The sequence below is a fragment of the Jaculus jaculus genome, chromosome 2, assembly GCF_020740685.1.
Source record: "Jaculus jaculus isolate mJacJac1 chromosome 2, mJacJac1.mat.Y.cur, whole genome shotgun sequence".
In the NCBI taxonomy this organism is placed as follows: domain Eukaryota; kingdom Metazoa; phylum Chordata; class Mammalia; order Rodentia; family Dipodidae; genus Jaculus; species Jaculus jaculus.
The window spans coordinates 165,260,718-165,288,628 of record NC_059103.1 but is presented as its reverse complement, the minus strand read 5'-3'; the positions used below and the strand labels follow the sequence as shown (position 1 = coordinate 165,288,628).

The 27,911-nt window shown below is 41.6% G+C and overlaps 1 protein-coding gene and 1 non-coding gene across 4 annotated transcripts in view; both read right to left on the bottom strand.

Annotated features, from left to right (window-relative positions):
* Nucleotides 1-27,911, bottom strand: part of Dpy19l4 (dpy-19 like 4) — a 71,148-nt gene that overhangs the window by 19,321 nt on the left and 23,916 nt on the right. For all 3 annotated transcript variants that reach the window (XM_045144307.1, XM_045144309.1, XM_045144308.1), the window contains 7 exons: nucleotides 21,357-21,491; nucleotides 19,232-19,363; nucleotides 19,049-19,147; nucleotides 15,814-15,887; nucleotides 10,916-11,074; nucleotides 9,647-9,766; nucleotides 5,209-5,329 (listed from right to left, as the gene is read on the bottom strand). In XM_045144307.1, the coding sequence (XP_045000242.1) occupies nucleotides 5,209-5,329; nucleotides 9,647-9,766; nucleotides 10,916-11,074; nucleotides 15,814-15,887; nucleotides 19,049-19,147; nucleotides 19,232-19,363; nucleotides 21,357-21,491 (840 nt within the window). The remainder of the gene's footprint in view (nucleotides 1-5,208; nucleotides 5,330-9,646; nucleotides 9,767-10,915; nucleotides 11,075-15,813; nucleotides 15,888-19,048; nucleotides 19,148-19,231; nucleotides 19,364-21,356; nucleotides 21,492-27,911) is intronic.
* LOC123459088 lies at nucleotides 5,762-5,869 on the bottom strand. The gene has a single exon (XR_006636007.1). It is a non-coding gene; the product is annotated as a U6 spliceosomal RNA (small nuclear RNA).

Genomic DNA, 27,911 nt, shown 5'->3' with positions numbered 1-27,911 from the left:
AATGTAATTTAAAATACTCCCAACAGGGCTGGAGAGATGGCTTAGCAGTTAAGCGCTTGCCTGTGAAGCCTAAGGACCCCGGTTCGAGGCTCAATTACCCAGGACCCACGTAAGCCAGATGCACAAGGGGGCATATGCATCTGGAGTTCATTTAAAGTGGCTGGAGGCCCTGGCGGGCCCATTCTCTCTCTCTCCTTCCCTCTTTCTGTCTCTCTCTGACTGTCGCTCTCAAATAAATTAATTAAAATGAATAAAATGTTTTAAAAAACATACTCCCAACAACAAAAAAAAAAAAAAGAGTCCAGGCCCAGAAAGAATCACAACTGAGTTCTACGAAATCATCATTCAAGAACTAAAACCACTTCTTCTCAAATTATTTAGCACAATTGAAAAAGAGGGAATACTTCCAAATTCCTTCCATGAAGCCAGCATTACTCAAATACCTAAATAAGACAGAGACCCAACAAAAATAGAAAATTACAGACCAAAGGCTGGGCATGGTAGGGCATGTCTTTAATCCCAGCACTCATGAGGCAGAGGTAGGAGGATTGTCCTAAATTTGAGGCCACCCTGAGACTACATAGTGAATTCTAGGTCAGCCTGGGCTAGAGTGAGACCTTACCTAAAAAGAAAGGAAGGAAGGAAGGAAGGAAGAAAGGAAGGAAGGAAGGGAGGGAGGGAGGGAGGGAAGGAGGGAGGGAGGGAGGAAGGAAGGAAGGAAGGAAGGAAGGAAGGGAGGAAGAAAAGGAGGGAGAGAGAGAAATAAAGGAAGAAAATTATAGACTGATATCCCTAATAAACTTAGATGCAAAAATTCTTAATAAAATCCTCGCAAACAGAATTCCAGAACATATCAAAAGAATGATCCACCTTTATCAAGTAGGTTTCATTTCAGGAATGTAGAGAAGGTTCAATCATATGGAAATTGATAAATGTAATTCGCACATAACCACATTTAATCATAAGAATCACATGATTATTTCAATAGATACAGAAAAGGTCTTTAACAAAATATAACATGCCTTCATGAGCAAAACACTGGACAGACTAGGGATAGAGGGACCATATCTCAACATAATAAAGATTATCTATAATGCACCTCAGGCCTAGATTGCACTAAATGGGGAAAAACTTGAAATATTCCCATTAAAGTTAGGAAGAAGACAAGAGTGTCCCCCTTCACCACTGCTTTTCAACATAGTTCTTGAAGTTTTACCAAGCAATAAGACAAGAAAAGCAAGCCGGGCGTGGTGATGTATGCCTTTAATCCTAGTACTTGGGAGGCAGAGGTAGGAGGACTGCCGTGTGAGCTTAAGGCCACCCTGAGACTAAAGAGGGACTTTCCAGGTCAGCTAGAGCTAGAGTGAGACCTACCTCGGGGGGGGGGGGGGGGAGGGAGAATCTTTGCCGGATATGGTGGCACACACCTTTAATCCCAGCACTTGGGGACAGAGGTAGGAGGATCACCCAGAGTTCAAGGCCACCCTGAGACAACATAGTGAATTCTAGGTCAGCCTGGGCTAGAGAGAGACCTTATCTCAAAAAACCAAAATAAATAAGTAAATAAAAAATTTAAAAAAAAAAATACAAATTGGCAAGGCGGAACTCAAACTAGCCCTATTTACCAATGACATGATTCTATATTTAAAGTGACTCAAAAGATTCCACCAAAAAACTTCTAAAAGTGACAAACTCTTTTAATAAAGTGGCAGGATACAACATCAATGCACAAAAATCAGTAGCCTTCCTATATGCCAAAGAAAAACACATTGACAAAGAGATAAGTGGCATTATCCCATTTTCAATAGCCACAAAAATTTTAAATGCTTTGGAATATCACTAACCAAGGAAGTGAAAGACCTATACAAAGAAAAAATAGGGGCTGGAGAGATGGCTTAGCGGTGAAGCACTTGCCTGTGAAGCCTGAGGACCCCGGTTCGAGGCTTGATTCTCCAGGACCCACGTTAGCCAGATACACAAGGGGGTGCACGCATCTGGAGTTCGGTTTGCAGTGGCTGGAGGCCCTAGCACACCCATTCTCTCTATCTGCCTCTTTCTCTCTCTCTCTCTGTCACTCTCAAATAAGTAAGAATAAAAATAAAAAATAAAAAATAAATTTAAAAAAAGGCATATGCCATCACGCCTGGCTTTATAAAAAAATAAAATAAAAAAAAATAGAAACACTGAAAGAAGACACTGAGGAGGATACAAGAAGATGGAAAGATCTCCCATGCTCAAGGAAGTGAAAGACCTATACAAAGAAAAAATAGGGGCGGGAGAGATGGCTTAGCGGTGAAGCGCCTGCCTGTGAAGCCTAAGACCCCAGTTCGAGGCTTGATTCCCCAGGACCCACATTAGCTAGATGCACAAGGGCAAGGGAGCCCACGCATCTGGAGTTTGTTTGCAGTGGCTGAATGCCCTGTCACACTCATTCTCAATCTCTCTATCTGCCTTTCTCTCTGTGTCTGTCACTCTCAAATAAATAAATAAATAATGAACAAAAATAAATAAATAAAATAAATATATCTTGGGTCAGCCTGGACTAGAGAAAGACCCTACCTTGAAAAACCAAAAAAAAAAAAAGGAAGGAAGGAATAAATAAATACATCTTGGGCAAAGGACCCAGGTTTAATTCGCCAAGACCCATGTAAGCCAGATGCACTGGGTAGCATATGCATCTGGAGTTTATTTATAGCCACTCAAGGTCCTGGTGTGCCCATTCTCTCCATATGCCTCCCCCTCTTCTTAGATAAAAGAAAATAAAATTTAAAAAAGGAATTACATCTAGAAGTATTATCATACCTGATTTCAAGATGTACTACAAAGCCATAGTAACTAAAACAGCATAGTACTGGCACAAAAACAGACATACAGATCAATGGAATAGAACTGAAGACTCACCTCTAAATCCAAACAACTACAGCTGCCTAATCTTTGACAAAGGGGCCAAAAAAACACACTGGAGGAAAGACATCATCATCAATAAATGTGCTGGAAAAATTGGATATTCACATGTAGAAAAATGAAATTAGATCCACTTCTCTCACTATGCATGAAAGTCAATTCCAAATGGATTAAAGACCTTAATATAAGTCCTGAAACTAAAAATTTAGCAGAGAAAAAGAGAATACCCAGGGCTGAGGGAATTGCTTAGTGGTTAAGGTTTTGCCTGCAAAGCCAAAGGAGCCAGGTTCAATTCCCCAGGACCCACATTAGCCAGATGCATAAGGGGGCACATATGTCTGGAGTTCATTTGCAGTGGCTGCAGACCCTGGTGTGCCCATTCTCTCTCTTTCTCTCTCCTCTCTCTCCCTCGTGCTCTCTCTCTCCCTCTCTCTCTTCCCCCTCTCAAATAAATAAATAAAATACATTAAAAAAATCAAATAACCCAGGCCAGGCATGGTGGTGCACACCTGTAATCTCAGCATTTGGGAAGCAGAGGTAGGAGGATCACTATGAGTTTGATGCCATCTTGAGACTACACAGTGAATTCCAGTCAGCCTGGGCTACAGTGAGATCCTACTTTGAAAAGAAGAAAATCAAACAACCCAATTAAAAAATGGGGTAGAGCCAGGCATGGTGGCGCACGCCTTTAATCCCAGAACTCAGGAGGCAGAGGTAGGAGGATTGCCGTGAGTTTGAGGCCACCCTGAGACTCCACAGTAAAATCCAGGTCAGCCTGGGCTACAGTGAGACCCTACCTCGAAAAACCAAAAAAAAAATAAAAATGGGGTAGTGAACTAAAGAGAGAACTTTCAAAGGAAGAAATGCAAATGGCCACTACACACTTATAGAGATGTTCAACATCTTTAGTTATCAGAGAAATGCAAATAAAAACAACTCTGAGGGCTGGAGAGATTGCTTAGTGGTTAAGGCCTTTGCCTACAAAGCCAAAGGATCCTGGTTCGATTCTCCAGGACCCACGTCAAACAGATGCACAAGGGGACACATGCGTCTGGAGTTCATTTGCAGTGACTAGAGGCCCTGGTACATCTATTCTCTCTCTCTCTCTTTCTCTCTCTAAATAAATAGACAAATACAAAATATTAAAAAAAAAAACTCTGAGATTCTATTTTACTCCAGTCATGGGCTGGAGGGATAGCTTAGTGGTTAAGGCATTTGCCTGCAAAGTGAAAGGACCCAGGTTCAATTCCCCAGGACCCACTTTAGCCAGATGCACAAGGGGGTGCACATGTCTGGAGTCTGTAGTGGCTGGAGGCCCTGGCATGCCCATTCTCTCTCTCTCTTTCTCTCCCTCTATCAAATAAATAAGTATATTAAAATATATTAAAAATTAATTTTTAAAATACTGGGCTGGAGAGATGGCTTAGTGGTTAAGGCACTTGTCTGTGAAGCCTAAACACCCAGGTTTGATTCCCCAGTACCCATGTAAGCCAGATATACAAGGTGGTGCATGTGTTTAGAGTTCATTTTCTGGAGGCTCTGGCAAGTCTCTTTCTCTTCCTTTCTATCTCTCTCTCTTTCTCAAATAATAACTGAATAAATAAAAATATTAAAAATAATAATAAAAAAACAGCTAGGCATGGTGGTGTACGCTTTTAACCCCAGCACTTCAGAGGCAAAGAAAGGAGGATTGCTGTGAGTTTAAGGTCAGTTTGGGACTACAGAGAGAGTTCCAGATCAGTCTGGGCTGGAGTGAGGCCCTACCTCTAAAAGACAACAACAAAAAGCATAACAAAAATAATTATAAAAACTGTTATCCAGGCATGGTGGTGCATGTCTTCAATCCTAGCACTTGGAAGGCAGAAGAAAGAGGATTACCATAAGTTCAAGGCTACACTGAGACTACTCAGTGAATTCCAAGTCAACCTGGACTAGAGTGAAACCCTACCTTGAAAAAACAAAAAACAACAACAAAAAGCACAGGATCTATTTTTATATTCCATAATTCATTACGTGGTGTCCTTAGACTATTTTAATGTATTCAGTATGGCTTTCTTTCTTTCTCTATTTCTTTCTTTTTCTCTTTCTCACTTTGGTTTTTTGAGATAAGGCCTCACTGTAGCCCAGGCTGACCTAGAACTCACTCTGTGGTCACAGGCTCACCTTGAACTCATGGCAATCTGCCTACCTCTGCCTCCTGAGTGCTGGTTTTAAAAGTGTGTGTCCACACCCAGGACTTTCATTTATTAGCATTTTATTTACTATAACTGGAAGACAAGAATTAACCACAAAATAACAACTCACCAACAATATTGGGTGTACAGTCCTTAATCGAAGCCACTTTAGAAGTGTCATCCACAGCTCCGGGGAACACACACCAAATGCTGCTAGCATGCACACATAAGGAGTCCAAACATATTTCAAGCTGGGAAAAAAAAAAAAAAAAGGTAATGCATCAGACATCTCTTATAAACATCACTGAAAAAACAAAAGCAAAATGGAATTCTTTCATGTATAGTATTTTCTAGATTTTTGCTTTTTGGTTGTTTACATGGAGATATATGGTACAAAAGAAAATAATAATTTTGCAAAGTGACTTTCAGCTTTTTATTCCATATATCTATATTATTTGTTATAACCAATCTGATCATACTTTCAAAATTATTGTTTTGTTTTGGTTTTTGTTTTTTGAGGTAGGGTCTCCCGCTAGTCCAGGCTGACCTGGAATTCACTATGTAGTCTCAGGGTGGCCTTGAGCTCATAGTGATCCTCCTGCCTCTGCCCCCCTCCCCAAGTGCTGGGATTACAGATGTGTGCCACCATGCCTAGCTTTTTCAAATTAATTTTTACAGGTTTTATAAATGAGGAAGTTTTATGGTTTTCTTGGATGTCATTCTTGCAAAGGCACCAGGCTAATTTTCTTGTCTGGTTCCAATTTTACTATGTGTGCTGCCAAAGCAAGCACTTTTGTGGCATTTTTGTTATTGTTTGGTTGCTATTGTTTTTGACACAGGGAACTGACTTTTTGAATTTTCTGCAGCTTTGATTACCTGCAGAGGACTAGGCCTGTCACCATTATGTAACAGAGAGGGAAGTAAGTCATGAGGCCCAGCTGCTGAAACAGGATTTACAGACTATTAATGGTTGCTGTAGGTGAGGGAACATTTTCTTAAGGGGTGTAGCCACTGCTAAGTTGCCCGTGGCACACAATCCCTCATCCATGTTACTGTAAGTAACCCTAATTAAATAATTCATTGGTTCACAAAAAGAAAACAAAAAAGTAGGAAGCAGATTGAGAAAAGGGGAGCAGATGAGGAACTAGAAAGGATAGTAGGGGTGAATATGATCACAGTACATCCATGTACATATACAAAATGTCATAAAACAACTACTATGTATTGTTGGTGTTTATGCTAAGAAAATTTTTTTAAAGAAATTATTCAAAATTAGTTTTTGGTGATGACTCTGTAACTGTGTGGACATAGTAAAAGCCATAAATTATATACTTTAGGTAAATCATAAGATATGTTATTTTATTTCAATAAAGCTATTAAAGAAGAAAAATCTACATGCTCTAAAAATGAGCCTGATTAAGTAAGAGAAGTTTTGTTGCAGGCTGAAAGGAAACAAAAGGCACCATCGCCGCTGAAGGGGACAAAAGCTGAAAATGAAGGAGAGGGCTGAGGACATAGCTCAGCGGGTAAGAATGCTTACTACACAAACAGTAGTATGTAAGACTGAGCTACAGCACCCACATAAAAAGCTGGGAAAAACTGGGCATGCCTCTAATCCCAGTGCTGAGAGTGGCAGAGACAGGAGGATTGCTGGGGCTCCCTAGTCAGCCATCTAGCTGAAAAAGCATGGAGTTCCAGTTCCAGAGAGGGACTCTGTCAGGGAAATACGGTAGAAGTGTGACTGAGGACAATGGACATCTTCTCCTGACCTCCACATGCATATGCAGAGCATATACATCTGCACAAACATGTGCATACACTGAATGCACTCAGGCATAGGCACACCACACATACAAAAAAAAAAATTAGAAGAACTGAAGGATAATTTTAATACTGAATACTAAAGAGAACAATCAAATCCTGCCATGGTCTATTCCTTGGTGCCAAACTCAGATGAGACCAGAGCAACTGATATAGTTTTTGTCTGTCTGTTTTTTAGTTTGTACCCCCACACCCAAGTAGGGGATTACCCTAGCCCAGGCTGACCTGGAATTCTGTACTTCCAGGTTGACCTCAAACTCACAGTGATCCTCCCACCTCATCCTCCCAAGTGCTGGGACTAAAGATGTACGCCACCACACTCAGCTTGGAATAAATATATTTAAGGCAATTGAATCTTTTTCTTTTTTCAAGGTAGGGTCTAACTCTAGCCCAAGCTGAGCTAGAATTCACTATGTAGTCTCAGAGTGCACTTGAACTCACAGCAAATATCCTACCACTGCCTCCAAGTGCTCGGATTAAAGGTGTGCACTACCACACCTGGGTTTGTTATGGTTTTAATAAGGTCACAACACTATGGAATAGAGAATATAAGAAATTCTCATTCACTTACTAAACACTAATCATTCAGTGTAGCAAACTATCAAAATGAGTTAACACCAATGTTACCTATGGAAAACAATTAGGAAACAGATGTAAGAAATTTTACTGAGTTGGACCCAACACTTCAGAGGTTGAAGCAGAAGGAACAAGAGTTTAAGCTAGCTGGGGCTACACAGTGAGTTCAAGGCCAGCCTCAGATACAAAGAGACCCTGTGCCAAAGAAAAAAGTTATATAAAGCCTAGGATTATAAAAGTAAAATAAATAATTTCAGAAGAATGAACTTAGTAAAGGTTTTAAAGAGGTGACTTCTAGCTGGTTGTGGTGGCGCACACTTTTAATCCCAGCACTCAGGAGGCACAGGTAGGGAAGATAGCCATGAGTTCAAGGTCGTCCTGGGAAAAAAGAGAGAGTTCCAGGTCAGGCTGAGCTAGAGGGAGACCCTGAATCAAAATAAAATAATGAAATAACCATTGCAAAGAGGTGACAGAAAACATGTAAGAGCCAAAGGAAGAAGAAGAGTACTTTGCAATAAAGTCTTATAGATAAACAAAGTGGAAATGGCATTCATGACCTCAGTGGCTGTCACTACCTACATAAGACCTGCATAATAGGAGGGAAAAATGATGACATCAAAATAGGAGACAGGAGGGGAAAATAATGACATCAAAATATTAGAGAGAGCTGGACATGGTGGCACACACCTTTAATCCCAGCAGTTGGGAGGCAGAGGTAGAAGAATCACCATGAGTTCAAGACCACCCTGAAACTACATAGTGAATTCCAGGTCAGCCTGGGCTAGAATGAGATCCTACCTCGAAAAACCAAAACCAAACAAACAAACAGCAGCAGCAGCAATATATATATATTAGAGAACAGAAAGGGAGATAGGGCCAGGGCCTCTAGCCGCTGCAAACAAACTCCAAATGCACGTGCCACTTTGTGCATCTTTTTTTTTTAGAGTGAGAAAGCAAAAGCAAGAGAGAGAGAATTGGTTTACCAGGTCCTTAGCCACCACAATCAAACTCCAGACACTTGTGCCTACTAGTGGGCATGTGTGACCTTGCACTTGACTCACCTTTGTGTGTCTGTCTTACCTAGAGATAGATCTGGAGAGACTGAACATGGGTACTTAGGCTTCACAGGCAAGCGCCTTAACTGCTAGGCCATCTCTCCAGTCCTGCACCCATCTTTATGGGTACTGGGTTGTTGAACCTCGGTCCTTAGACTTTGCAGGCAAATGCCTGAACTGCTAAGCCATCACTGCAGCCCCTCAAGCATCTTTAATAAAGATTTTTTTTTTTTTTTTGAGGCGGGTCTTGCTCTAGCCAAAGCTGACCTGGAATTCACTATGAATTCACTATGTAGTCTCAGGGTGGCCTTGAACTCACAGCAAACCCCTAGTGTAGAGCCGTGGGGTGTATATGTGTGTGGTGTATGCACCTGTGTGCAGTGTGAAAAACTAGAGATGTCAGGTGTTTTCTTCTATAGCTCCTCTGCCTTTTCCTTGAGACAGAGTCCCTCAATGAACCTAAAACTTTCCAGATTGGGTTAGATGACTGACCAGTAAAGCCCTACCAATCCTCCTGCCCCACAAATGCTGGGATTATAGGCATAAACCATTACTCCAGGCTCACAACTGGATTTTTTTTTCTTAGTTTTTCGAGGTAGGGTTTCGCTCTAGCCTAGGCTGACCTGGAAGTTACTATGTAGCATCAGGGTGGACTCTAACTCATGGCAATCCTTCTATAGCTGCCTCTGGAGTGCTAGGATTAAAGACATGTGCTAACATGGCCAGCTATATCTGGCTGTTTCCATGGGTACTGGGGGTCAAACTCAGGTCTTCATGTTTGTGCAGCAAGTGCTCTTACCCACTGAACCATCTTCTCTGAACCATCTCCTCAGCACTAATGCATGGTTCTTAGAAGTCATTTAATAACTCTTGAACAAACAAATGAAAAATTAAATGTATGATCATGGAATATTGTCTGTGTGTATGGAGACTATCAATAAAAGTTAAGAAATTAAATTTTTGTTCACTATAATATAAAAATCTTTGTATGTTCCAATTACATTAAGCTTATGCATTTTAAAATAGTCTCACAAATTCTTTTTTTAATGTATCCACTTACTATCATTACAGAGGACAAACATTATGAAAATAAGCAGATCAAATAAGTATACTTACCCTTCTATAACCATCGCAAGAGAACCCAGTAATATAGTGTGAATTACATGGTAAATTATTTCTGGCCTTCCTCCAATTCTTCCATCTTCAAGAGTTACAGCTGTTTTCTGAGACATACCACTAAACAAAAGAAATATGTTTTACAGAACTTTGAAAAAATACATTTGAAATATAAGATGTATTTATCATCTTTGAAAGCTATACCTGCGACTTTGATTATTTTCCATAAAGAAAAATATATGTTGCATTAAAATTTGATATTGGTCAAATATCTAGTATACACCACCAAGTGGTTGCTAAAGACTAAATATGAATTCCCTGGGAAATTAAAAAGGCTTCAGGTTCCTTGTCCAAGATCAGTGATGATTCAACTGATGACTGCTATAAATCAACAGAAAATTTGTACCAGTAGAGTCGTTATTGCTGTTAGAAATCTGACTATAGGGCTTTTGGCCTTTCGGAACTGATTTGCACCATATTTGGCTCAATTAAATAATTCTTGCATGAAGTAAAAAAAATGAGTAAATATGTAAATGAGTCTGTTAAAAACCCTTTCCTAAACAGTGCTATGTCAAATCCAGACACTACATATTCAGATGTAAACACAAGGCATGAGTTTTTCTGCTCAACTTACAATGATCTGAGAACAGAATTAGAATCTCTAAAACAAACCTAAAGTGCCAGCTACTTGGGAAGCTGAGACAAGAGGACTGCTTAAAACAATGAGTTCCAGGCTGAACGGAGAAACAAAGCAAACCTTTTTCTGTCTGAGAGAGAGAGAGAGGGAGGGACGGAGGGAGGGAGGATGTGTGTGTGTGTGTGTGTGTGTGTGACATGGAATTTTACAAAGGGCTCGTGCATGGTAAGGCAAGGGCTCTACCAAAGAGGTGCATCTCACCCCCAACCCAAAACCCTGTCTCTTAAAATAAAATTGGAACTAGGCTGCAGCTCAGTGGCAGAACAAGTGTTTAACATGCAAAGCTCTGGATTTGATCACCAGTACCAGATCAAAACACATATATACAAACTATTAAGAATATTTTATCTTGCCAGGCGTGGTGGCACACACCTTTAATCCCAGCACTCGGGAGGCAGAGGTAGGAGGATGGCCGTGAGTTTGACGCCACCCTGAGAACATAGTGAATTTCAGGTCAGCTTGGGCTAGAGTGAGACCCTACCTCAGAAAACCCAACCACAAAAAAACAACAACAAAAAAGTATTTTATCTTTACATTACTTAGAAATGTGATTAATTCTAATAAATACTTACGTAATCCTCCTAAAAATAACTTGTGTCATAGACAGAAGACAAATAATTAACACTAAAACATAAAATGGTAATAGAGAAGATTGTGTCAATCGTAAAAAAAAGTCTTGAGATGGTGCTTGGAGAGATTCTTGACAGAGTAGCCAATTCAATGTGAAATTCCTACAGAAGACAAAACACAAGCTATTAAAATTACATGTCTTTTAAACTACTTAACAAAATGTTCTTTTTTTTCTTTCTTTCTTCAAGGTGGGGTCTCACTCCAGCCCAGGCCAACCTGGAACTCATTCTGTAGTCCTAGGTTGACCTTGAACTCACAATAATCCTCCTACCTCCGGCCCCTGAGGACTAGGATTAAATGCATGTACTAGAACACCCAGACACAAAATTATTTTTTTTTAATTTTTATTAGCATTTTCCATGATTATAAAAAAAAAATCCCATGTTAATTCCCCCCCACACACTTTCTCCTTTGAAATTCCATTCTCCATCATATTACCTCCCCATCACAATCATTGTACTTACATATATACAATATCAACCTATTAAGTACCCTCCTCCCTTCCTTTCTCTTCCCTTTATGTCTCCTTTAAAATTACTTTTTAGGGCTGGAGAGATGGCTTAGCGGTTAAGCGCTTGCCTGTGAAGCCTAAGGACCCCGGTTCCCACGTTAGCCAGATGCACAAGGGGGTGCACACGTCTGGAGTTCGTTTGCAGAGGCTAGAAGCCCTGGCGCGCCCATTCTCTCTCTCCCTCTATCTGTCTTTCTCTCTGTGTCTGTCGCTCTCAAATAAATAAATAAAAAACTTAAAAAAATTTAAAAAATAAAATAAAATTACTTTTTAAAATCTCAGTAACAACTAGGACAAAACACATTTTCCTTAATTTTGTTTTTATAATTATTGGTAGGTAAGTTTGTGTGCACACATGGATGTACCATGGTCTCTTGGTGCAGCAAATAAATGACACTTAAAACAAAATTTTATGGGGCTAGAGGGATGGCTTAGCGGTTAAGGTGTTTGCCTGCAAAGCCAAAGGACCCAGGTTTGATTCCCCAGGACCCATGTTAGCCATATGCAGGCATCTGGAGTTCGTATGCAATGGCCTGGTGCGCCCATTCTCTCTCTCTCCTTTCGCTCCCTCCCTCTTTCTGTGTCAAATAAATAAATAAAATAAAAAACTTTTGCAAAGAGAGAGAAGGGAAAGAAGAGAAAGAATGGGCATGCTAGGGCATCTTGCCACTATAAACAAACCCCAATGCATGTACCATTTTGTGCATCTGGCTTTATGTGGGAATTGGAGAATTGAACCAACCTGCCAGGCCTTGCAAGCAAGTGCTTTTGACTACTGAACTATCTCTCCAGCCTAACTTGTACCAATTTTTGTATCCAGCTCTACATGTTATGGTGGCTTGGGAAACTAGGCCAGGAGGCTTGGCGAGCATGTGACCTAACGACTGAGCCATAGCCATCTTTCCAGCCCTCTTAACACACATTTTCTTTTTCTATCCTTTTTTTTTTTTTTTTTAAAATGAGAGAAGGAAAGAGACAGAGGCAGACAGAGAGAGAGAATGGGAGCATCAGGGCCTCTAGCACTGCAAATTAACTCCAGACACATGTGCTACCTTGTGCATCTGGCTTTACATAGGTACTAAGGAATCAAACCTGAGTCTTTTGGCTTTGCCAGCAAGCACCTTAACCACTAAGGCCCCTCTCCAGCCCCAACACAAATTTTCTAAATACATTCATTTAAAAATTTCAGGACTTATCCTTATGCAACTCACGCTGTAGTCCCAGGCTGGCCTGGAACTCATAGTAATCCTCCTACCTCTGCCTCTGGAGTGCTGTACTTGTGTTCCACTATACCTGGCTAAGGATTTATCCTTTATAAATGGAGAAAATGGTAACCTAAACAATGCACATACTTTCATCAAAACTACTCTTGTCTGGCTAAATGTATATACTATGCCCACCAAACTGCACTTTTCTTAATGTTCATACCCATACATTAATGCTACTCTCACTTTTGGTTACAGAACCTTCTCTTTTCCGATGGTAGTGACCTTGGGATGACTCAGAAGGCACCATGGTGCTGAGAAGTGACAGAGGAGTGCTCAGCACTGAAATATCTCTATCACATCTTCTAAGACTCAGGGTCTGTTGCAGTCAGGTTTGCAATTCTGGTAGAAATCACCCAACCAAGACAAGCTTCTGGGAAAAGAGGTTTATTTTGGCTTACAGGCTCAAGGGGAAGCTCCAAATGGCAGGGGAAAACAATGGCAAGAGCAGAGGGTGGACATACCCCCTGGCCAAAATAAAGTGAGCAATAGCAACAGGAGAGTGTGCTGAACACTGGCAAGGGGACACTGGATATAATACCCATAAGACTACCTCCCAAAATACACTGCCTTCAGGAGCCATTAATTCCCAAATCTCCATCAGCTGGGGAACCTGGCATTCAGAACAACTAAGTTTATGGGAGTCACCTGAATCAAGCCACCACATTCTGCCCTTGGCCCCCATAAACTGATAACCGTACATGACATAAAATAAAATGCATTCAGTCCAACTTTAAAAGTCCCTGCAGGTTTTATCCATTCCAATGATGTTCATACATCCAAAAAATCCCCCACAAAAAAAAAAAAAAAACTGTAATGGAACAGAATAAACATTCACACTGCAAAAGATGGCACTGGGCATAACAAAGAAATACTCAAGCAATACATGATTTAAAACAGGTCAAACACCAATCTCTGTAGCTTCAAGTCCAACAACTCTAATTGGTGACAAATCTCCCAGTCCAATAACTAACCAGCAACAAGTTTCTGGCATTCCAATTCCACCCCTCCCCCGAGGCTACTCACAGTGCTGGAAAACTTCCTCAGGGCCAGCAGCTTTCCTTAGCAGCCATCTCGTGGTCCCGGCATCTCTGATGGGTCTCCACTGCAATCCACAGATCATCCTCATGGCCCCATTGGGTCTTCATGCAGGCAACCAACAAACCTGCTTCATACTGCCCATGGCCATTTCCAAAACACAAGACCGTGTTGCAAACTAAATGACCCTCTTTCCAGCATTTCTTATACTCTACAATACCAGGTAAGGTGCCAATTTGTTAATCCAAGGGAGAATAAAGCAAACTTTGAAGAACAGGACATTCCTTGAGCACTCAGGCTCCTTCAAAAGAGTCTACATTCTTCCTGTAGCCCCAATGCAAATCAGCTAGCCCAGTCTCAAAGGTTATCATCTCTAGGTTAATGGGCAGCAGTTTAGGCCCAAAGATTTCATTTTTTCTGTGCCAGATCCCTCTGCTCACACCAGTTCATTTCTATGCAAAACTACCCTGCACAACTTCTCAGGGCCCAGGCATAACAGCAAGCTTTTCATGCAAACAGCTAGACCAGTCCAAGCAAAGCCCTTTCTCACCCTCATAAGCCAAACCTCACAGTCCATAGTTCTTACTGCATTTAAGCCTTTCAACTCCAACCAGAATAGGCCATCAAGCTGTACTTACAGCACTGCAAGGCATCTCTTAGGCCAAGGTTTCAAATCCTTCCACATTCCTCTTGAAAATCAGCTCCAAGAGAAGCCACACAGTCAGGTGTCTAGCAGCAACCCCACTCCTCGGTACCACTTTACTGTTGCAGTCAGGCTCTCATTGCTGGTAGAAATCACCCAACCAAGAGAAGCTTCTGGGGAAAAGAGGTTTATTTTGGCTTACAAACTCGAGGGAAAGCTCCACAATGGCAGGGGAAAATGCCTGGCCAACGTAAGGTGGACAGCAGCAACAGGAGAGTGTGCCACATACTGGCATGGGGAAACTGGCTATAATAGCCATAAGCCTCCCCCCCAACAATACACTCCCTCCAGGAGCCATTAATTCCCAAATCTCCATCAGCTGGGGAACCTAGCATTCAGAACACCTAAGTTTATGGAGGACACCTGAATCAAATCACCACAGGGTCCACTGAGGAAGAGGAAAGAATGTAAGAGCCAAATGAAGGACAGGACTCCTTACAACATGCTCCATCAGACACAAAATGGCCTGGATATCCATGACCTCACAGTGCCTGACAATACCTACACAAGACCATCATAAAAAAAGGAAAAGATCATGACATCAGAACAAAAGAGAGATCGATTGAGATGGGGAGGGAATATGATGGAGAATGGAGTTTCAAAAGGGAAAGTTGGAGAGGGAAGAAAAAATGTGATATTGTCTACGATTACAGAAGTTGTCAATAAAAAGAAAACAACTACTGCTTTATATTCCCAAGTGTTATGGTTTGAATATGCAGTGTCCTCCCTCAAAAGTCCGATTTTATCAATGGATTAAAATTAATTCATTGATAATCAATGCCATCATTCAGAGGTGGTAGAAACATTAGGAGGCTACTTGGATGAACTACATCATTGGAGGCATGCCTTTGAAAGATGTGTCTCGTCTCCTTTCCCTCTGTCTGAGTCTCTCCTTCTCTTTCAAGCTACACACAAGAGCAGCCTCTTTCATTACATAAACCAGAAATAATGGTGCAAATGTCCATGAAACTGTGAGTCAAAATTAATCCTTTCTGGGCTGGAGAGATGGCTTATCAGTTAAGGTGCATGCCTATGAAGCCTAAGGACCCTGGTTCAATTCTCTAGGTCCCATGTAAGCCATATGCACATGGTGGTGCATGCGTCTGGAGTTCATTTGTACTAGCTAGAGGCCCTGGCATTCCCATTCTCTCTCTCCCTCCCTCTCTCTGTCTCTAATAAATAACTTAAAAAAATTTATCCTTTCCCTTTCATAGGTATTTTGTCACACTAAAGGAGTAGCTAATATTTCCTCCATCAAGTGTTCTTGCTCTTTATTTTCCAAGTGGTACAGATTTAAGTAAACTTGTATAATCTACAACTTACTTAGTCATGTTTAGTCCAAATTTTACTTCAAGGAATTTCAGCATATGCCCATTTTCTTTATGTGGGATAAACATCTAGAAGAGAAAAACATGAAGTTTTAAAATGCCAGTCTCACATAAGTAGAAACCATTAGTTAAGCAGTACTTCATATGCTTGTAATTTTTATAACATGCTTTTTTTCCCAATTATTGGTGATAGAAAATAAAGCAAGTCTGAAAGAATAGTAAATTAAGCCTGGTGTGGTGGTGCACACCTTTAATTCCAGCACTCAGCAGAGGTAGGAGGATTGCTATGGGTTCAAGGCCAGCCTAAGACCACATAGTGAATTCCAAGTCAACCTGGGCTAGAGTAAGACCCTAACTTGAAAAACCTAAAAAAATAAAAATGAATAATGAATTAAATTCACTGTGAAGCACAATCACAAGATTCACTGGCACTATTGCATTACACTGTATGCTCAGGTATAAAACTATACTGGAATAGTAAGAATATTTCTATGTTAGTACACTTGCTTCAAGAAACCTACTCCTCAATTCAGAATAGTTGGGAAATGGAACCAACCTACATATCCTTCAACTTATGAGTGGATAATGAAGATATGACACATTTATACAATGGAGTTCTACTCAACAGTAAAGAAAAATGAAGTTACGAAATTTTCAGGAAAATGGATGGATCTGGAAAGGATTATACTAAGTTAGATAAACCAGGCCCAGAAAGCCAAGTGTCTCATGTTCTCTCTTCGTATGTGGATCCTAGCTACAGATTGGGCTTCTGTGTGAGAAAGAAAAAACTCAGTAGCAGAGGCCAGTAAGCTAGAAAAGAGATATAAAGGGAAGAGAAAGGAAGGAAGGGGGGTACTTAATAGGATGGTATTGTATATATGTAAGTAGAAGAACAGATTAATGGGGGTGAAAAGGCCCAAAGTGAGGTCAGGGGAGGAGATTGAGTAAAGGAAGGGTGGAGGGAGGGCTAATTAAAATCTAAGAAGATATAAATAAATCATATGAAATCCTACTGTTTTGGACAATGGAACACTCAGGAGCCATAGATTGTTGCTAGAAAATTTTCAGTGCCAGGAATGGGATACCTTCCAGTGAGTTGTTGGCCAGGGAGGTCCCTGATGCCCCCATAACATTATAGGCCAGTGCCAAGGCCCTTGGTTTCCCACTAGGAATAGATGGTAAGACCCTATTGCTAAAGACTCCACATGGGCTGCAAGGCCACTGAGAAATCCTGATGGAACTGAGCTGATAACCTCCTCCATGTAGACCAGCTGACAGAAAGCTGGAAGAAGCCATTCTCCATGCAGTTCAATAGGAGAAAGAGATCACCAGTGAAGATACTCAACAGTGGACACTGCAAGCCTTATAACTGGCCAGCCTGGCCAAACAAGCCAACGGGTGCAATAGTGGCACGTCTGTCATGGTGGAAACCAACTGCCCTCCAACTGGACTGGAGGCCTGCTCCACGGGAGGGAATACATCCCTGATACTGAAAACATACAACAGGGATAGTCATGAGCCCTTAGGGTGTAACTTCTGCTGCTGTCTGGCTAAATTTATATACTATGCTTACCAAACTACCCAGTAAGCACTTCTGTTAATGTTCATACCTATATATTAATGTTACTCTCACTTTTGGTAGAGAACCTTCCCTTTCCAGATGGCAGTGACCTTGGAATGACTCAGAAGGCATCACGGTGCTGGGAAGAAATGACAGAGGAGTGCTCAGCAATATCTCTATCACACCTTCTAAGGCTCAGAGTCTATTACAGAAGAGGTGCAGAAAGAAAATAAAAGGCAAAGGAAGGGTAGGACTCCTTATCACATGTTCCACCAGACCTAAAATGGCCTGGATATCCATGACCTCACAGTGCCTGACACAAGACCATCATAACAGGAGGAAAAAATCATGACATCAAAATAAAAGAGAGACTGATTGAGAAGGGGAGGGAATACGATGAACAATGGAGTTTTAAAGGGGAAAGTGGGGGCAGGGAGGATATTGCCATGGGATATTTTTTATAATAATGAAAATTGTTAGCAAAAGTTTAAAAAAAAAGAAGCCTACTCTTTTTAAGATTTTTTAAAATATTTATGTATTTACAAGTAGAGAGAGATAGACAGAAAGAATGATACAGAGAGAATGTGTGTGCCAAGGCCTCTAGCCACTACAAATGAGCCTCAGATGCATGCGCCACTTTGTGCATCTGGTTTTATGTGGACAATGGGGAACCACACCCAGGTTATTAGCCTTTGCAGACAAGCACTTTAACTGCTAAGCCATCTCCCCAGCCCTGAAGATGTTTTATTTGTTTGCTTTGCTTTTGAGACAGAGTGGCATGTAGTCCAGGCTAACCTCCAACTCACTAGGTCACTGAGGATGACCTTGAACTACAGCCTCCACCTCCTAAGTTCTGGGTTATATGCCCATCCTAACCTTTTCACTTTTTTTCTTAATTTTTCCACAGATTGTTTACTATCCATAGGGTAATGCTGTTTTGTTATTATTTTTTTGGTTCTTCAAGGTAGGTCTCACTCTAGCCCAGGCTGACCTGAAATTCACAATGTAATCTTAGGGTGGTCTTGAACTCACAGAGATCCTCCTACTTCTGCCTCCCAAGTGCTGGGATTAAAGGCATGTGACACCATATCTGGCACTATTTTAAGTTGAATAGAAATGGTTTTATTTTATTTTTTGTTTTGTTTTAAGTACATAAAGAATCAGAGGGCTGGAGATGGCTTTGCGGTTAAGGCACTTGCCCACAAAGCCAAAGGACCCAGGTTCGATTCCACAGGACCCACATAAACCAGATGCACAAAGTGGCAAATGCAATCTAGAGTTTGTTTGCAGCAGCTGGAGGCCCTGATGCTCCCATTCTTCCTCTTTCTCTCTCTCAAATAATAAAATAATCAGAATGCAGGCTGAGGATGTAGCTGTTTGTAGAGTTCTTGTAGGCCTGAGCCAAGACCTGGGTTTAATCCCCAGCACCACATAAAAGTAGGCATGTTGGTGCACTGGGGAGGTATCGGCAAGAGAACCAGAAGTTCAGTGTCATCCTCACATACGTAAGGAGTCTGAAACTATCCTTGGCTACAAAAATCAAAATACTCTTTTCTCACCCAACACGCTACTCATGATCACTTGATAAACTCTATTACTTTAATATCTCTTTAAAATATGGCCTAAATACACTCCTCTACTCAATTTACTAAATGAATCTCAGACTTACCTTCATTATAAGATTCAATGTCACTGGTAGAGTACACACCAAGTAAAATTTAATCACCATCATTACTTTAGCTACAAAAGTTCCTTTTTTCACATTCAGCTAGGGAGAAAAATCATATGAACAAAGTAAGGCATAAAATAAGTAACAATTTTAAAAAAACAATAAAGAGACCATATTACTTACCTGAAGGCACTTAATGAGCATTAAAGCTCCTACTAAACTTAATAAAGGAGATACCAGTAAAGCTGGATTCTCAAACTGCAATAAATATCCCAGAAACAGGGAAAATACATAGATTTTATACACTTCATAAACCTGTTGGGACAAGAATAAAATTAATTTCACTACACATTTTTTCATTAATTTCTTTAGGACAGATTTGACAGGTATACAGCAATGCTCTATGATAATTCAAGACAGTGTTATGAAATGTTTAGTCTATATTTTAGTCCATTTTTTTTGTTGTTGTTTCAAGGTAGGGTCTCACTGTAGCTCAGGCTGACCTGGAATTCACTATGTAGTCTCAGGGTGGCCTCGAACTCACTGAGATCCTCCTACCTCCGCCTCCTGAGTGTTGGGATTAAAGGCATACGCCACCATGCCCAGCTTACTCCATATTTTTAAGGCTATTGTTTAATAAACTCAACACTTTCTTCTTAGAACTCTACTGAGACAAAACAGAGCCATGGGTGTTGAATCAGACTTGAAGAACTTTCACTAGGGCCATACTTAAGTTTACTTGGTTTTCCTTATTAAAATCATCTTTATAGTGGGCTGGATGGCACATTGCTGTGACCCCAGCATTTGGGAAGCTGATACAAGAAGATTATGATGTCAGCCTAATCTACACAGTAAGATTCTGTCTTTAAAAAAAAGTCATTTATGCAATCTCAAATTACATAAATTGAAAACCATAATCTTAGCTGGGCATGGTATCACATGCTTTTAGTCCCAGAACTCCAGAGACAGAGGAAATCGCAGTGAGTTCAAGGCACTCTGAGACTACATAGTGAATTGCAGGTAAGCCTGGACTAGAGTGAGATGCTACCTGGGGAGATGGCTAGAGGTCAAAGGCACTTGTAAATCTGCCTGCTTGGGTTCAGTTCCCTAGTACCCACATAAAGCCAAATGCTCCTTCCTCTTGCTTCCTGTGCACCTCACTTGGGAGATAGTTCTTGACCCCAACAGAATAATTCCTTCCTGTTGAGGCTCTGAAAACCTATAATTTTTCTAAACACCTGAAACACCAGCACCAGAGCTCCAAGAGAAGCTGGCCAGAGCTTCACCTTCAGAGGCCTGGGTCCCAGTTCCAAAGGGCCTGCTTCTGAGCTCAGCAATAATGTGAAACTGAGCAGCAACCTTTTCAGGAGGCTGAGTTTGAGGTCCCTGTGAACAACTCTCATCTAAATTTCTAAGATTTAGTAATTCCACATTTTCACTTTGTTTCCTCAGCATAGCAATGGCAGCTGTTTCCATGGGCTGCAATCTCAATGATGTCTTCAGCCTCCTATTACCTATTACCCCATTTCCCTTTCAAACAATCAATAAGTAAGTTAAGACTTTCTACTTACTCATTAACAAAAATTTAGGAGTTACAGGGACTTTGGGTTTTTTTGTTGCTAGGAATCAAACCAAGGGCCTTGCACATGGAGGCAAGCGCTCTATTCTGAACTTCACCCTAGCCTTTATGTGAAATTCTCTCTGATAACTTAAATATTGATACTCACCAGGGTTCTGAACCATTGAGTATAAGGGATGAAGAAATAGAAGTGGGCTGGGCTGGAGAGACGGCTTAGTGGTTAAGCGCTTGCCTGTGACGCCTAGGGACCCCATTTTGAGGCTCCATTCCCCAGGACCCACGTTACCCAGATGCACAAGGGGTGCACGCGTCTGGAGTCTGTTTGCAGTGCCTGGAAGCCCTGGCACACCCATTCTCTCTCTCGCTATCTGCCTCTTTCTCTCTCTCTTGTCACTTTCAAATAAATAAATAAAAATAAACCAAAAACAATTTAAAAAAGAAGAAGAAATAGAAGTAGGGATTTTTTTGGTTTTGGTTTTTTGTTTGTTTGGTTGGTTGGTTGGTTTTTCAAGGTAAGGTCTCACCACTGTGGCTCAGGCTGACCTGGATTTCACTATGGAGTCTCAGGGTGGCCTCAAACTCTCCGAGGTCCTCCTACCTCTGCCTCCTGAGTGCTGGGATTAAAGGTGTGTGCCACCACGCCCAGCAAGAAATAGGCATTTTAAGATACAATCCTGTAAAAACATTTATTCTCTTCATTACATTAACCACCTGAGCATGCCATCATACCTTGTCACTTTGCTCTGCTGTAAAGATATCCAGCAATAACAGAGATATTGCTTGAAGAAACAAGATATAGTGACTGTACTCCCACATCATCATAAAGGTGTAAGTTGACGCACTCATCACCAAGTAGCAAATCCTCTGGGAAAACAATAGAAAGAAGCTAAGCGTCAGGAGCTTTATTGCTATAAAAATTTAATCACCAGAAAATATTTCAACATCACAAACTGGAAGGTCTTAAGTAAGAGGCACAGTGAGAAATCAACAGTTGCCATTCAACATCATACTAAAAATCTTAGGTCATTAGAATTTTTCTTCCTCCCCAAAGGGAGAGAAGAGAAGAGAAGAGAAGAGGGGAGGGGAGGGGAGGGGAGGGGAGGGGAGGGGAGGGGAGGGGAGGGGAGGGGAGGGGAGGGGAGGGGGAGGGGGAGGGGAGGGGAGGGGAGAGGAGAGGGAGAGAAGAGAAGAGAAGAGAGAAGAGAAGAGAAGAGAAGAGAAGAGAGAGGAAGAGGAAGAGGAAGAGAAGAGAAGAGAAGAGAAGAGAAGAGAAGAGAAGAGAAGAGAAGAGAAGAGAAGAGAAGAGAAGAGAAGAGAAGAGAAGATGATGGTTTTTACTGGCTATGGATGGTAAGCTTCAATTAATGTGGAAGTTACTTATTTTGTCTGAAAATAATCTCCCTCCCACTCTTTCTTTCTTTTTTCTTTTTTTTTTTTTTTTGGTTTTTCAACATGGGGTTTCACTCTAGCCCACACAGACCTGAAATTCACTAAGTATAGGCTAGCCTCAAATTCAAGGTGATCCTCCTACCTTTGTCTCCCATGTGTTCTGATTAAAGACATGTTCCATCATGCCTTTTTTGTTTTTGAGGTAGGGTCTCACTCTAGCCCAGGCTGCCCTGGAACTCACTCTGTACTCTCAGGCTGACTTCGAACACACAGTGACCATCCTAGAAAATTACCTAGATTTTACTAACAATTACTCAAAATTATGCATGTGATAAAAATTCACAAAACTGCTGGGTGTAGCAGTACACTCTCTTAAGTGCAGTCTTGTTTGTTTGTTTTTCAAGGAAAGTCTCACTCTAGCCCAGAATGATCTGGAACTCATGCTGTAGCCTCAGGCTGGCCTTGAACTCAGAGCAAACCTCTTAACTCAGCCACCTGAGTGCTGAGATTAAAGGCATGTGGCACCACACACAGCTATGGTACAATATATTTTTTTCATTTTTATTAACATTTTCCATGATTATAAAATATATCTCATGGCAATTCCCTCCCTCCCCACCCCCACACTTTCCCATTTGAAATTCCATTCTCCATCATATTACCTCCCCATTACAATCATTGTAATTACATATATACAACATCAACCTATTAAGTATCCTCCTCCCTTCCTTTTTCTACCCTTTATGTCTCCTTTTTATACGGTACAATATTTTAATCCCAGCACTTGGGAGACAGATATAGAATGGTCACTGTAAATTCATGCCCAGACTGGGACTACAGAGTAAGTTCTAGGTCAGTCTGAGTTAGAGTGAGATCCTGCACCCAAACAACAATAATAATAAAACTGTGTACCAGTGCCCACACACACAAAAAAAAGAAAAAAGAGTGCTGCCAGGGTCACGCCTTTAATCCCAGCACTTTGGAGGCAGGGGTAGGAGAATAACCATGAGTTTAAGGCTACCCTGAGACAACAGAGTAAGTTCCAGGTGGACATGGGCTATAGTAAGACCCTACCTCTAAAAACAAAATAATAAAAAATAAAAGTAAAAAAGAGAGAGGGAGTGCATAGAAAAGCTGGTAAAATTTGAACAAGGTTCTGCATGTTAATTTCTTGGCTGTGATCATGACCACTGGGAGCAAGGGTGGTCAGAGGACTTTAGGAGTCCATCCTTGCCTTTACCTTGTTTGAGGCAGGGTCTCCCATAGTTCACCACTACATCCACCAGGCTACCTGGCCTGGGAGCTTGTGTGGACTCTCCTGATTCCACCTTCCATCTTGATTTGGACATGCTGTATGACAGACACTTGTGCTGCGCTGGCTTTATGCGGGCTCTAGGGGTCTGAACTCAGGCATTCACACTTGTGTGCAAGCACTTTATCCACTGACCTACTCCGTGTGCGGGGGTGGGTGCAGTCACTGGTTCCATGACAAAGGTCACCATCCACCTTGTTCTGAGGTAGGTCTCTTGCTTTTCACCCCTGCCTACACCGGGCTGACTAGCCCATGCATTTCCAAGTTTATTCTACCTCCACCTCCCATTCCACATAGGAAAGCAAGGATTACAGACACTTACTGCATTCAGGCTTTACATGGGTTTAGGGGAGCTTAACCCCTGACTAAGGTCCTCGTGCATACATGTCAAGCACTTTATCCACTGACCCATCTCTCTAGTCCAGTTTCCCCTCCCACCCTTCATCTTAATATATGGAAGAAAGACAGAGAAAGTGAAGATTTAATGGATACTGTGGAGTATTTTTCAACATAGGGGAAAAAAAAACCACAATTGTGGTGATATAGGACAGAGAGGAAGGAGTAGAGGGAAGAGAGAAATCCACAAGATTCTGAAAAGAAAGGAAATGGAAGGAATTGGAACTAAAGGTGTGGAACCATGGTGCCTGGTATGCACAAGGCTGCAAGGTTCTATCCATAGCACTGTAAACAAGCAAAAACCAATGGAATTGACTAGAGATAACAGAGATCTTCCCACCTGTATCTCAAAATATCCATTTGTTCTTTATGCCAGTAAGAAACAAATACAGGGGAAAAAAGAAAGAAAGAGAAATACAGAGAACCACACACACTGGTACATGCCTTTAGTCCCAGCATTCAGGAGGCAGAGGTAGGTGGACAGCCATGAGTTCGAGGCCACCCTGAGACTACAGGGTGGATTCCAGGTCAGCCTGGGCTAGAGCGAGACCCTTTCTCAAAAATCAAACAGGGCTGGAGGGATGGCTTAGCGGTTCAAGCATTTGCCTGCAAAGCCAAAGGACCCAGGTTAGATTCCCCAGGACCCATGTTAGCCAGATGCACAAGGGGGCACATGCATCTGGAGTTTGTTTGCAGTAGCTGGAGGCCCTGGCATGGCCATTCTCTCTCTCTCCCTCTTTCTCTGTCAAATAAATAATAAAATATTTTTTAAAAATCAAATAAACAACAACAAAAATATATACAGGGGCTGTAGAGATGGCTCAGCAGTTAAAGGCACTTGCTTGCAAAGCCTGATAACCTGAGTTCAATTCCCTAGCACCCATATAAAGCCGGATGCACAAAGTGGCACGTGTATATGGAGAGTGTTTGCAGTGGTAGGAAGGCCCTGGCATGCCCATAATCACCTCTATGTAGGTTTCATTCTCTCTCAAATAAAGTTGAAATTTTAAAAAATTCTTCTGGTAAGATGGCAGTGTACTAGTCATACCAAAGCAGCCTAGGGAGGGAAATAAAGAGAAACACTGCAAAATACATTCTTCTATTGAAAAGTAAAGGGTATATAAGTTATTATCCACCACAGCAGAGAAGCAGGAGAAACCAAGATCTTCCAGAATGGAGGAAAGTGGCCAGAATAATCCTGTCAAGGTACCAGCAGTCCCAATCTGTGAGCCTATCACCCTCCTGGATGGCGGTGCAGAGCAACAGAAGCAGGAAAAATGTGAGGGGATTTTCCACTCACATCAGTCTCCTTGCAAAGTCCAGAAACCTGAAGGGGAAGATGCCCCAGACCAGATGCTGAAGGAGAATACAAACGGGACCAGTGGAGCAGCTCTGGTACAACTCCAGGCACCCTGCAAAGTCTCCCATCCCCCGCCCATCAGGACCATGAATGTCCAGAGAAAGAGGCAGAGAGTGAGATGGTGCACCAGGGCCTCCAGCCAGTGCAAATGAACGCTAGATGCATGTGCCACTTTGTGCCTCTGGCTTATGTGGATCCTGGGAATTGAACCTCGGTCCTTTGACTTTGCAGGGAAGTGCCTTAACTGCTAAGCCATCTCTCCAGCCTCTTCCCAAAATTATTTTTTTAACCATGTGTACAACATGTACACTTATTTTCAGTTTATAAAAGCTAAAATTGAAAAGTTACAATGGCTGGGGAGATGGCTCAGTGGGTGTGGTGGTTTGATTCAGGTGTCTCCCATAAACTTCAGTATTCTGAATGCTAGGTTCCCAGCTGATGGAGATTTAGGAATTTACACCTCCTGGAGCCAGTGTATTGTTGGGGATGGCTTACTGGTATTATAGCCAGCTTCCTCTTGCCAGTGTTTGGCACTTTCCTATGGCTGTTGTCCATGTGATGTTGGCTAAGACAGGAGGTGATGTCCACCCTCTGCTCATATCATCATTTTCCCCTGCCATCAAGGAGCTTCCCCTCAAGTCTGTTAGCCAAAATAAACCCTTTTTTTCCTCCCCATAAGCTGCTCTTGGTCAGGTGTTTTCAAACAGCAATGCAAAGAAGACTGCAACAGTGAAGTTGGTACTGACAAGTGGGATTATTCATGTTAAAAACCTGACTGTGTGGTTTTTGGCCTTTTGGAGTGATTTTTGAGAGGAATGTGAAAGGATTTTGGAATCTTGGCCTAAGAGATGCCTTGCAGCACTGTAAATACAGCTTGATGGACTATTCTGGTCAGACTTGAAAGACCTGAATGCAGTAAGAACTATGGACTGTGAGCTTTGCCTGGACTGGACTAGAAGCAACTTGTGTGAGAGACTTGCTCTTATACCTGTGTCCTGAGAACTTGTGCATGGTGGCATTGTATAGAAATTGACTGGTATGAGCAAAGGGATATGGTACAGAAAAAAAAAAAATGAAATATTTGGCCAAAACTGATGCCTATTCAGCTGCAATTGTTTGAGAGAATACAACCACTGAGATTGGGCCAACTGACCTGCATTGGCACAATAGGAAGAATGCAGACTCTTCGGAAGGGGCCTGAATGCTGAAGGAGTGTCCTGTTCTTCAAAGTCCGCTTTATTTCCACCCTGAATTAACAAGTTGGCAGCCCACATGGTATTATGAAGTATCACAAATGTAAGAAAGAGAGGGTCATTGAATTTGCAATACAGTTTTGTATTTTGGAAATAGCCATGGGCAGTGTGAAGCAGGCTTGTTGGATTATCTGCATGGAGACCCAACGGAGTCATAACGATGAACCGTGGGTTGCAGTGGAGACCCAGTGGAGATGCCAGGACTATGGGATGGCTGCCAAGAAGAGCTGCAGGCTCCAAATGAAGTGTTCCAGGACTGTGAGTAGTCTAGCTTGAGGGGCGGAATTGGAACTCCAAGACTTGTCAGTGGTAAGAATTATTGGACTTGGAGACTTGTTACTGACTGCAGTTGTTGGATTTGGAGCTACAGAGTTTGATATTTGTCCTGTCTAAATTTTGTATTGGTTGAAAATTTCTTTGCTATGCCCAATGCCATCTTTTGCAATATGTTTTTTCTGTGCCATTATGGGTTTTTTGGTATTATGGCTCAGCTAAAAGATCTTGGAGTTTGAGCATCATTGGAATTGATTAAAAACTATGGGGGGACTTTTAAAGTTGGATGAATGCATTACTTTTTAATTTTATTATTATTATTTGGGTTTTTTTTCCTTCAGAATTCAGACACCTTCCAAAGATCTGAATTCTTTTTTTTATTATTATTAATTAGTTTTGTACTCAGCAAATACAGTCAATTTGGTATCATTATTAGGCTCATCCATTACCTACCCAGTCCCCTTGGGCCCTCCTTGTTGAAGTATATGGGTCATGCATTCTGGAGTCAGCCCACAGTTAGAGGTAGAATAAATGTCTGCATATCATGACCCAACATGTAGCTCTGACATTCTTTCTGGCCCCTCTTCTGCAAAATTTCCCTGAGCCACATTGGGTTCATTTTTGGTCTGCTTCAGTGATGAGGTGTTGGGGGGCCTCTGGGTCTCTGATTTGGTAGGAGTTGATTTTTTTCTGTGTTGATCTCGTTCACCCTTGTGCTGGTACCCGGTTCACCAAGAAAACAGTACCCTTGCTTGTTTCACCAATTGTTTTTAGTTTCAGCCAGGGCCCTTTTGAGGTATGATGGGGTGGCTCTCTCCTTAGGATCTACATCTATCTTTCTTTCCCGGGGATGTGCTGTGCAGTTAGGTGGTCGCCATCTTGGCCGAAAGTCAATTATTATTATTTGGGTTTTTTTTTAAGGTAGGTGTTCACTCTAGCCCAGGCTGACTTGGAATTCACTATGTAGTCTCAGGGTGGTCTCAAACTCATGATGATTCACCTACTTCTGCCTTCCAAGTGCTGGAATTAAAGGCGTGTACCACCACATCCAGCTGAATGCTTTGCATTTTACATCATGTATGGTTATCATTTTATGGGGACCAGGGGAAAAATGTGGTAGTTTGATTCAGGTGTCCCCATAAACTTAGTTGTTCTGAATGCTTGGTCCCCAGCTGAAGGACATTTGGGAATTAATACCTCCTGAAAACAGTGTATTTTGGGGGGTGGACTTATGGGTATCATAGTCAGTTTCCTCTTGCCAGTGTTTGGCACACTCTCCTAATGTTGTTGTCCATCTGATG